This window comes from Pristiophorus japonicus, chromosome 12, assembly GCF_044704955.1.
Source record: "Pristiophorus japonicus isolate sPriJap1 chromosome 12, sPriJap1.hap1, whole genome shotgun sequence".
Taxonomy (NCBI): Eukaryota; Metazoa; Chordata; class Chondrichthyes; family Pristiophoridae; genus Pristiophorus; species Pristiophorus japonicus.
This window is the reverse complement of record NC_091988.1, coordinates 171992269-172004361: the sequence shown is the minus strand read 5'-3', so window position 1 is coordinate 172004361 and position 12093 is coordinate 171992269. Positions and strand designations below refer to the sequence as shown.

Below are 12093 nucleotides of genomic sequence, written 5' to 3'. Positions count from 1 at the left end.
AGACAACAAAGAAGCTTGTCCTGCCTACCATTTTGACTTCTTACAACGGTACAATTTAATCATGGGGGCATTACTGACAATGCCATACCTCCTGCAAGCCTTCTGCAGGGTGCAGAGGAGACAATTGATTCAACGTCATCGCATGAAGAACCTCAGAGCATGTAGGATGATGGGCAGGAGGTCTTACCCACATCGAGTATAACGAGACAGGCGTTCATACCTGCACCTGAGTGATGCAGACTTTGTCAGAAGGCTGCGTTTCCGCAAAGAAGATGTAACTGAGATCTGTGAGTTAGTAAAAGCAGACCTGCAACCTCGAAGCTTCAGGACTGCTTTGTCAGTTGAAGTGAAGGTTACAGCTGCACTTTCATTCTAGATCGTTCCCGGTCACAATTGGGGATGTGTGCGCCATTTCTCAACATGCAACACATATCTAAATTCGGCAGGTGACTGCTGCACTATATGCCCAGAGGAATGACCACATAAAGTTCCCCATAACCATCCAGGCAATGATTGAAAGGGCTATGGGCTTCTCCAGGATTGCTGGCTTCCCAAAGGTACAGGACTGCGTTGATTGTACCCTCATCGCCTTGCGAGCACCTTTGGAGAATTCTGAAATGTACAAGAACAGAAAAGGCTTCCACTCCGTTAATGTGCAACTCATGTGTAACGACATGCCTCGCATCATGGCAGATGATGCAAGATACCATGGGAGTACCCTGATGTGTTCATCCTTCGCGAGAGCACTATATCTGCCATGTTTCAGCAGCAGCCAGAAGGGCAGAGCTGGCTACTGGGAGGCAAAGGGTACGGCCTCGCCACCTGGCTCATGATGCCCCTACGTGTAACCCGGACGGAAGCTGACCGGGAATACAACATGTCGCACATTGTAACGCGCAGCATAATAGAGATGACCATTGACTCCTTGAAACAGCGTTTCCGATGCCTGGACCATTCCGAAGGCTACTTGCAATACTCCCCTGAGACTGTTGGTCAGTTCACTGTTGTGTGCTACATGCTGCATAACTTAGCCATCATGAGGCAGCAGCAGCTGCTAATAGAAGATCTACCTGAGGTGAGAGTGGCTGATGATAAGGAGGAAGATGCAGATGACGAGGAGGAGGCGGAAGCCATGGAACTACCTGAACCCGGTGCACAACGGCGAAGGAGGACGGGTCATCGTGCCCCCTTTAATGATTGCTCGAGCCTTGCGCCAGCAGCTCATCCGTGAACGCTTTGCTGCCTGAAGGCTCAGCGGCAACTATTCTAAATGGACCATGTTTACTGTTTGGACAAGTTCCATAATGTTGTGTTGTGTTAATGGAACAAATAATGGAAATTATTCTTTTTTACTTCAAAAAGTAGTGTTAATAATGGAACAAATAATGGAAGTGATTCAGTTATAATTTAAAATATATTTTATTCAAAAGTTTAACAAACATTTGTTTGTACTTAACTTTAATTAAAATATTCATGTATCAAACTTTAAAGTTCTCAGTTAAGATCACGTATAAACTTTAAGATCACTTACAAACTCTAAGATCACTTAAAAACTTTGAGATTAATTACAAACTTTTAAACTTGTAAATTTACATAACAGTTATAACGGTAACAACAATAATAATAACAACAACAGCAGCAAAGAAAGGCTGCACCCATCTCTCCTCCACCTTATTCTAAGACCGCCCGCTGTGCTTGGTGTTGGTGACTCCACCCCTGCCCGCAGGCGGTGGCGCAGCGTTTCTCAGGTTGGTATCAAGCTTATACTTTGAAATATCTTGGGTAATGTGGACTTCTTGATGGGAGGGGGGCAGGCGGTAATGTGGAGGGCCCGGCTTGGGCCTCTTCAGAGGATGGTCTGCGGATTGGAATGGGAGTGGCAGTTGATTCTGTCAATGGGCACAGGGTCTGGGCGTGTTCCCTTATTGCAGCAGCTAACTCCAACATTCCCTCCCTCATGTGCCCTGACGATGTGTCAACTAACTGCAACATTCCCTCCCTCATATTCGCCGAGAGTATCTCAGCTACCTGTGACATGCCCTCCCTGATGTTGAGCAACAGTGTGTCAACTACCTGCAACATTTGCTCCCTCATTTTCACTGACAGTGCATCAGCTACCTGCGACATTCCCTCCCTAATGTGCACCGACATTGTATCTGCTGCCTGAGACATTCCCTCCCTCATGTTTCTGGACAGTGTTCCCATTTCTCGTGAGAGTGTTGTTACTTCTCCCGACTGTTCCGATACTTCATCACCCACCTCACTGGCATTGTCCAGGAATGATTGCGTAAAGTCAATGCTCTCCGCTCTCATTGCCATCATCTGAACCACATCTGTTAGATCCTGCACCTCAGAAAGCGCTATAGAGCTCTCCTTTCCCTTCTCACCCTGGGTGTGGCTCGCTGCATCCCACTGGGATGCGCAGCCTCGGACAGTGGGGCCCTGGGTATGCCTCGTTGCACTCCATTGGCATCCCCAGCCTTAGGCTGTGGGAATCCATGGAATATACCAGCAACACTTATACCACTGAGGAAAGGGGCTGGCACCTCAATGGACGGCACCTGTACCCCCTCCAAAGTGAGTATAAGAGTGCGGGATTCATCCTCCCCCTCACCCCATGCTCTTGGTCTGGAAGGTGGGATTAGAAGATGTTCTCCTCTTCAGGCTCAACCACATCTGAATCTTCTTCTGCATCGTCAGGTTTGGCCTCAAGTTCTGCAAAATATAACAGAACAGACAAATGGTTAGCAGCAGAGGAGGGGGCAGGGTGGTTTGAGTAGGCTCACACAGCACAGGCAGCAGGCTGATTTGAAGGATGACGATGAATGATAGATAGCACATTGCATCAACCAAAGCGTAGCTGACAGAGACATCCCCATGAACCGAAGCATGGCTAGTCTGTGCAGTACTTAACATTTAGCAAAGTCAGACTGTGGAATTTGCAGGACTTACTCTCTCCCTCGAGTGTGGCCCCAGCTTGTGCAGTGGTGGTTGCTTTTCTCCAGGCAGGACCCATCAAAGCAGCGACCTTGTCTTCTAAGGGTGTCAGTGGGTGCAGATTTGCCGGGCATTCTCTTGTTCGAGTTCTTTCCCATTTGTTGTGTGCCATCTTCCTCTGCAAAGATGAAAACATAACTTTTTAGGGAGGGTGTGTTTCTGCTGGGTGGGACAAATACAGATGGTCACATTTACAATTGCAATTCCATTGAATACATTAAAAGATTACTTACATCAACTGCTTGACCAAGATCCTGCTACTTCTTTTTGCACTGGCCTCCAGACCTCGGGGTGGTCACCATTGCACAGTAATCTTCTACAAGTTGGTTCCAGCGTTTCTTCATTTCTTTTGGAGAAACTTTAATCCGACCTCAATTACAGTAACCAATGCCTCCACTTCATCCTGTAAGAAATTCTTGGTCCTTGAGCCGTGTTGCATCTTGTATTGCAGCTGTGATTTTTCCAATGAGAATGAAAGTTCTCACACACAACTGACTCTTTAAAAATGGCCGAATGCAGACCAGGAGCTGTACTGGGCATGTGCGCCCATATCAATCACATCAAAAACTTCCTTTTTTCCCCCGCGCATGCGCAGAAGGTGGGGGGACATCGTTTTTTCGGCGCAGACATTCGGCTCCGCCGCCTGAAGCTACAGGACAGGCTGAGCGGTGCCAATTTTAAAAAACAGAACGGGGAAACTTGCTACTTTTATTTTGGAGCAGTTGGAATCAGAACAACTGGGCGTAACTCTGACAATACGCCAAAAAACGGCACTGGGGAAAATTGAGCACGTACTCAATACTGCACTGAAGTGCTAGTCCAGATTATGTGCTCACGTTTCTGGCATAGGGCTTGAACGCTCGACCTTTTGATTTACAGGCCAGTGTGCTACCATTGAGCTGAGGATGACACTTACAGACAAATAGATAGATAGATAGACAGGCAGAAACAAGATCAATAAACAGACTTATACCTCTGCAGTATTTCACTTTTTTATAAATTGAAAAATGAATATAGATAGAAACATAGATTGGTGGATAGGTAGGTAGATAGCGAAGAATTTGCGCAATTAGAAAGTTACAAACCTCTTCATCTGTGAGTGCATGGAGTCTTTCATGAGATTCACTGAAGCTGCAGCTTTCGCCCTGTAATTAGGAAAATATTTCTATAACTACAGTATAATATAATGAACATGATTGAACTTACTGAGAGAAATGCATTTCTGTTGTATCATTGTAATCCAATTTACTTGTAGCCTCTTTTAAAATATACCTTATAGTTAGCTACAGTTTACAAAGATGCAAATGTAATTGCTTAAACTACTTCAAGAGTGATGATGTTTACATTAACATATCCTCTACCATACAGTAGTGTTTGAATTTTGGACAATCGTCTTAATACAATAAAAATCTGTACCAGAAAGTATTTGAGAATAGATAACCGCCAATACAATAATTGCTGAATGTGTATTATTTCGAACAGTTAGGAAAGTGCAACAATCCTCGCCCAGCACAGTGTGACAGGGCTGGCCAGGACATGCTTGCTGCCAAGCCTGGAAATTCCATTTAGAAGCCATTTAAACTGTAGCATTCTTGCTTGGGACAGCAGGGAAGGGGTTTCTGGGGATAACTTGCAAGAAAATGAAGGCTTCCCTGCCCCGCTAGAGTTGATCATGCTGCTGGAAGTAAGGGAAAGGAAAGCTTTTTTCTTTGTAGCTGAAAGGCACCCTCCAAAGAAATGACACAAGCCTGGTAGGAGATAATGGATAAGGTCAGTGTTTCCTGTACCACTGAGAGGACCTGGATCTTAATATGGTAGAGAATGACATGGCTGAAGAAAGCTCCAAAGGAAGACTACAGAACAATTTTCCAAGTCAAGTAGCTGCCTATGCTTACCATGGAAGGCCACGGCACTAGTGCACGAATATAACCTACAACCTATATCTGAAAAGGTCATCAAACTGCAATCTTAAAGGGCCATCACACACACAGCATATCCTTCTAACACCACCGGATGCATGTCCTTTTACTGACATAAAGGATAGACAGCAGGTTGGGCACATATTTATAGAATCATAGAATGGTACAGCACAGAATGAGGCCACTTAGCCCATCGAGTCTGCGCCGGCTCTTTCGACAAGAAATCCAGTTAGTCCCACTCCCCCACTCTTTCCCAATGTCCCTGCAATTTTTTTCTCCTTCAAGTATTTATCCAATTCCCTTTTGAAAGCTACTATTGAATCCATTTCCACCACCTTATCAGGCAGTGCATTCCAAATCCTAAACGTTGCGTAAATAAGTTTTTCCTCATGTCGCCTCTGGTTCACCTTATATCTGTGCCCTTTGGTTATTGACCCTTCAGCCATTGGAAGCAGTTTCTCTTTATTTACTGTATCTAACCCGTTCATGATTTTAAACCCCTCTAGCAAATCTCCTCTTAGCCTTCTCTGCTCTAAGGAGAACAACTGCAGCTTCTCCAGTCTATCCACATAACTGTATTCCCTCATCCCTGGTATATACTCTTTAAACTTGCAGTACTGTATATTTCAAGACAACTTCTCTGCTTACGTAGCGCTGGAAAATTCCTGAAGGTTTGCGCCCTGGTCCTGCCCCCGAGAGGAAGTGGAGCGTCAGATATTGCACTCGCTCCATTGCCACTCGGGGGCAGTAAGATGGCATGTAATGAACTGGAAGAGGGGCCAGAGATTACAAACTCTTGACTGACTCTGTTGAGATGGGCCTCCTTAGACATCACTGGACATGGGGGCATATAGTTGGGAAGTGAGAAGCTGGAGGCCTCCCCCTAAGGATCTATCCTTGGCCCCCTCCTATTTGTCATCTGCATTGGCGAGTACCATCCCACTTTTATCACGCTTTGCATACCCCCACCCTGCTCAATCACTTAAACATACACTCAAGTCAATCAGAAAAACATCACATACAGTATAATGCAATGCAAGCATTATTTGAAAGTGTCTGTGATATATGTTCCTCTTCAGTAATTGTAGGCTTGAAGAATAGTTAGCCAATACTACTCACGGCTTCAGACAATCCATCACTTCACAGCACCCTGAATCATTACGTTCACAAGCACCAGCAGCACTACAGACACTCTGGAAGCTGTGGATAGCAAAATACTATATAATATAATATAATATAATATAATAAGTAGTTCTAGGTGAGTCACATTGTGAATGTGAGGAGGATTAGATAGTGGTGACAGAGAAGCAATGTGTACCTACTGCCCAGAAATCTAATTAATTCCTTTCTCAGCTACAGTACCTGAGGATTCAGACTTCACAGTATTTGAATATCAAAAAGATTGCTATCTCAACAGGATCATCTGCAGTAGTCACTTGAGTCTGTTGAAAATATATTTACATAGAATATATAACAAGTTGTATTTATATAGCACCTTTAAAGTAGTGAAATGTCCCAGGGTGCTTCACAGGAGAACTATGAGATTAAAAATTTGACACCGGACTGCATAAGTAGAAATTAGTGCAGGTGACTAAATGCTTGATCAAAGAGATAGGTTTTAAGGAGTATCTTGAAGGAGGAAAGCGAGGTGCAGGGAACTTGGAGCCTAGGCAACAGAAGGCACCGCCACCAATGGTTGAGCGATTATAATCAGGGATGTTCAAGAGGGTAGAATTAGAGGAGCGGAGACATCTCGGGGGGTTGTGGGGCTGGAGGAAATTACAGAGATAGGGAGGGGCGAGGCCATGGAGGGATTTGAAAACAAGGATGAGAATTCTGAAATCGAGGCGTTGCTTAACCGGAAGTCAATGTAGATGAGAAATAGGAGGGGGCCAAGGATAAATCTTTGGGCGACACCAGAGATAATGATGCGGGGTGGGAAGAGAAACCGTTGCAGGTAATTCTCTGGCTACAATTAGATAGATAAGAATGGAATCAGGCAAGTGTAGTCCTGCCCAGCGGTGGAGAGGCGTTTAAGAAGGATAGAGTGCCCAACCATGTCAAAAGCTGCAGACAATTCAAGAAGGACAAGCAGGGATAGTTTGCCTTTGTTACAGTTACAAAGGATGTCATTTGTGACTTTGATGAGAGCAGTTTTGGTACTGTGGCAGGCGCGAAAACTGGATTGGAAGGATTCAAACATGGAATTGTGGGAAAGCTGGGCACGGATTTGGGAGGTGACAACACATTCAAGGATTTTGGCGAGGAAAGGGAGGTTGGAAATGGGATGGTAGTTTGCAAGAACGGAGGGGTCAAGAGTTGTTTTTTTGAGGAGAGGGTGATGACGGCAGATTTGAGGGAGAGGGGGATGGTACCTGACAAGAGAGAACCGTTAACAATGTCAGCTAACACGGGAGCCAGAAAAGGAAGTTGGGTGGTCAGCAGTTTGGTGGTAATAGGGTCAAGGGAGCAGGAAGTAGGTCTCATAGACAGGATGAGCGCAGTGAGGTCATGAGGGGAGATTGGAGAGAAGCTGGAGAAAGATGTGAGGTCAGGGCTATGGCAGGGGGGATCCTTGTAAAAGTTTGGCCTGGTGGGCTAGGGGAAAGAGGGGAAGAGGCAGAGGCGGCCGAATGGATGGTCTCAATCTTAGAGACAAAGAAGTCCATGAGCTACTCACACTTATTGTTGGAGGTGAGGGTGGAGACTGAGGAGAGGGGTTTAAAAAGACGGTTAACAGTGTAGAATAAAAGTCAGGGCTTATCGTTACATTCCAGAATGATTCTGGAAGAGTAAGCAATTTTGGCAGACGAGAGCAGGACTCAATGGTGCTTTATGTGGTCCAGCCAGATCTGGCGGTGAAAGGCTAAACCAGTTGTCCGCCGTATCCGTTCAAGTCTGTGTCCCTTGGACTTAAAGGAGCGAAGATCAGGGCTGTACCAGGGGAGATAGCCAGGTTGAGAGAGAGTAATTGTTTTAACAGAGACTAGGGCATCAAAGGTAATGGTGAAGGTGTGATTGAGCAGATCGGTAACTGTAGAAATGTCATGGTGAATTGAGGGCCAAAGGCTGGACAGTTGGGAATTCATAAATCGCAGTTGTAAGAGAGCGGGAGAGAGTTTTTTTTCGGGGGTGGACACAGAAGCAGGTAGGGGGAGTGGAAGGAGGATGTGGGAGGAGAATGATACGAGGAATTGGTCAGAGATGGCCTTATCTGCGATTGACTCGATGGGAGTAGCAAGGCCACGAGAGACGGCAAAGTCGAGGGGCTGGCCGTGAATATGGGTTGGGGAGTTTACATGGAGGGAAAGATCAAGGGAAGATAGGAGGCTAGTGAACTCAGAGGAGAGAGAGCATTATGAATTGAGATGGAGGTTGAAATCACCGAGGATGAGAAGTCGTTCGGTGCAGAGGCAGAGGGAGAAATTGAAGAAATATCAGCAATAACATTTTTATGGTACTTGGGTAGAGAAGGTGAATTTTAACTGAGAGGTGAGAGGGGTGGAATCGGGTGAGATACTCAAGGGAGGGGAAAGTGCCAGAGGCGGAGGGGGACAGACCAAGGTGTGGGAAAACACACTACATCACTAAAGCATGAGACAAATAGACTAATAAATTGCTGGCATTGTATTTGAAATTTGTTCAGAGTTTGTATCTGATTGTGTAGAACAAGGGAGCAGCACAACAAGGCTAGGCATTGATGGCATTTGAGGAGGAGCAGGGGACAGTGTTGCAACAGATGTTTAGAGCAATATGGATAGCAGGGTTCCTCAAAGGAGCAGCTGAGGTACTTCACTGATCCAGGGTGAGTGCCTGGTGCATCAGTCTTCTTGGTTACAGTGGTGTTTGCAGTGACATCCTCTTAACTGGTACCTGCATGCTACTCTGGTCTAATGGTTATGGTACTGGACTAGCAATGCAGAAGTTGAGAGTTTAAATCCCACCATGGCAAATTGTGAAATCAGGTCATTTGAAAGATTGTCTTAAAACCCCAACTATTGTCCTTCAGGAAAAGGGCCTGTCTCCCCTACCCAGTCTGGCTTACATTTTACTCCAGGCCCATACTACATGGTTGACTCTTAATGCTCCCAGTACTGCACTGAGGTGTCAGCTAGATTATGCCCTCAATATCTAAGTGGGTACTGAACCCAAAAGCTTCTGACTCCCAAGGAGGCCTATGTAATTTTTATCATTGTATGTAAATTCTACAAATACAGCTGTAGATTTTGTTGCTCATTTTAGAGATTGGGTATATTAGGATTAATAAATGGAAAATCTTGAGCTGTGTGCAGCATTCCTCATCTGCCCTCTCAGGAAGACAGAAAAGATCCCATAACATTATTTTATCCTTCAACCAACATCATTAAAACAGATTATCTGGTCATTATCACATTGCTGTTTGTGGGACCGTGCTGTGACTTTGAACAAATATTTTGTATCGGTCTTCACAGTAGAAGACACTAAAAACATCCCAATAAAGGATAATCAAGGGGCTATAGGGAGGGAGGAACTTAATACAATCACTAAAGAAGTAGTACTCGATAAAATAATGAGACTAAAAGCGGACAAGTCCCCTGGACCTGATGGCTTGTATCTTCGGGTCCTAAAAAAGCCTGCAGAGATAGTGGATGCATTGGTTGTAATCTACTAAAATTCCCTGAATTCTGGGAAGATCCCAGCGGATTGGAAAACTGCAAATCTAACGCTCCTATTTAAAAAAGGAGGCAGACAGAAAGCAGGAAACTATAGACTAGTTAGCCTAACGTCTTTCGTTGGGAAAACTGCTGGAGTCCATTTTAAAGGAGCAGTAGCAGGACATTTGGAAAAACATAATTCAATCAAGCAGAGTCAGCATGGTTTTAAGAAAGGGAAATCATGTTTGAAAAATTTGCTGGAGTACTTCGAGGATGTAACGAGTAAGGTGAATAAGGGGGAACCAGTGGATGTGGTGGATTTGGATTTCCGGAAGGCATTCGACAAGGTGCCACATAAAAGGTTGCTGCAAAAGATAAAAGTTCAGGGGGTTGGGGGTAATATATTAGCATGGATTGAGGATTGGCTAACTAATAGAAAACAGAGAGTCGGGATAAACGGGTTAATTTCTGGTTGGCAAACAATAACTAGTGGGGTGCCACAGGGATCAGTGCTGGGGCCTCAACTATTTACAATCTATATTAATGACTTGGATGAAGGGACCGAATATAATGTAACCAAGTTTGCTGATGATACAAAGATGGGTGGGAAAGCAAATTGTGAGGAGGACACAAAAAATCTGCAAAGGGTTATAGACAGGCTAAGTGAGTGGGCAAAAATTTGGCAGATGGAGTATAATGTAGGAAAATGTAAGGTTATCCACTTTGGCAGAAAAAATAGAAAAACAGATTATAATTTAAACAGAGAAAAATAGCAAAGTACTTCAGTACAGAGTGACCTGGGGATCCTTATGCATAAAACATAAAAAGTTAGTATGCAGGTACAACAAGTAATCAGAAAGGCAAATGGAATGTTGGCCTTTATTGCAAGGGGGAATAGAGTATAAAAGCAGAGAGGTTCTGCTACAACTGTTCAGGGTATTGGTGAGGCCACACCTAGAGTACTGCGTACAGTTTTGGTCTACGTATTTAAGAAAGGATATATTTGCAATGGAGAAGGTTCACAAGGTTGATTCCAGGGGCGAGGATAGGTTGAGTAGGTTGGGCCTATACTCATGTGAGTTCAGAAGAATGAGAGGTGATCTTATCAAAACATATATGATAATGAGAGGGCTGGACAAGATGGATGCAGGGAGTATATTTTCACTCATAGGGCAAACGAAAACTAGGGGGCACAGTCTCAGAATAAGGGGCTGCCCATTTAAAACTGAGATGAGGAGAAATTTCTTCTCTCAGAGGGTTGTAAATCTGTAGAATTTTCTGCCCCAAAGAGCTGTGGAAGCTGGGTCATTGAATATATTTAAGGCAGAGATAGATTTTTGAGCGATAAGGGAATAAAGATTTATGGTGAGCGGGCAGAGAAGTGGAACTGAGTAAATGATCAGATCAGCCATGATCTTATTAAATGGCAGAGCAGGCTCAAGGGGCCAGGTGGCCTACTCCTGCTCCTATTTCTTGTGTTCTTGTGTGTTCTTGTGCGCAAATTGGCTGCTGCATTTCCCACATTAGAACAGTGACTATCCTTCAAAACGAAGTAATTGGATGTAAAGTGCTTTTGGGATATCCTGAAGTTGGAAAGGTGCTATATAAATGCAAGTCATTCTTTTTCTTTTATGTGCTCATGCTATAGTATTTAACTTCAATTAAGTTTTATTAAGATTACAACAACATTATCAAAAATCATTATATGTATATTTTTCCCCCTGAGCCTTATTAAGTACAGTTTGAACATCTGTGATTAAATTCACTGATCCTATGTCCCAGTGGGGAGCTAAGCTTAAAGGCAGCATGAGTTGGAGATAGGGTTGCAACACTGAAGCACTAATCCTCTGACCTATGCTCCCTTTGAGTCGAATACTCCCAGAATCCTATAATTTTTTACTCAGAGACAAACCAAGAGCACATCAATGGGGCAGGATAAGACTAGCAAGCATTGTATACATCCATTCCTTTTGCTCCTCAATTTTGAATTTAATGGTTGGGATAAAATTGAGCTTTTAATTTTGTGACATTAATTGCTGTGATCGTACCACAAGGTCACAAGATTAGTTTAGATCATGAATGCCCTTCATCCCATCTGATCTCATCCTGACAGGATAGCAACTCCTGCTGTCTCCCCATTACAGCATCTTACGGTTTCTTAAATGAGTCCAGTGTCCTGGCCTCAACCACTCTTCGTGGCAATTTGTTCCAGCTGTTAATCTGTCTCTGTGTAAAGAAATACTCCCTGACATCTGTCTTAAGTTTGCTGTTCACAACTCTGATCTTATCTGAGGGTTTAAGTGTAGTTTTACTTTTGACACTAAAATCCTTCGAAGTATTCCAAGAGCTAAGTAGCAAACCACGGAAAGGGAGCTAATCTCATAAAATTATCACAAATTTAAATTGCGAACAGAGAGCATGGAGTTATAAAGTATTTATCTCTTATTTAGAACAACAGGGCAGCACCCGGGTAGGCAAAGCACTTGCTAGACAAGCAGTGGGGAGTTTAGCAGTGATCTGTTCTAGTAAGCTTTGTGATTCTA

General features: G+C 44.1%; 1 protein-coding gene across 1 annotated transcript in view; it reads right to left on the bottom strand.

The window, feature by feature from the left end:
- Positions 1-12093, bottom strand: part of LOC139277050 (phosphoprotein associated with glycosphingolipid-enriched microdomains 1) — a 149835-nt gene that overhangs the window by 29851 nt on the left and 107891 nt on the right. The window contains exon 7 of the mRNA XM_070895062.1: positions 4083-4142. Coding sequence (XP_070751163.1) covers positions 4083-4142 — 60 coding nt within the window. The remainder of the gene's footprint in view (positions 1-4082; positions 4143-12093) is intronic.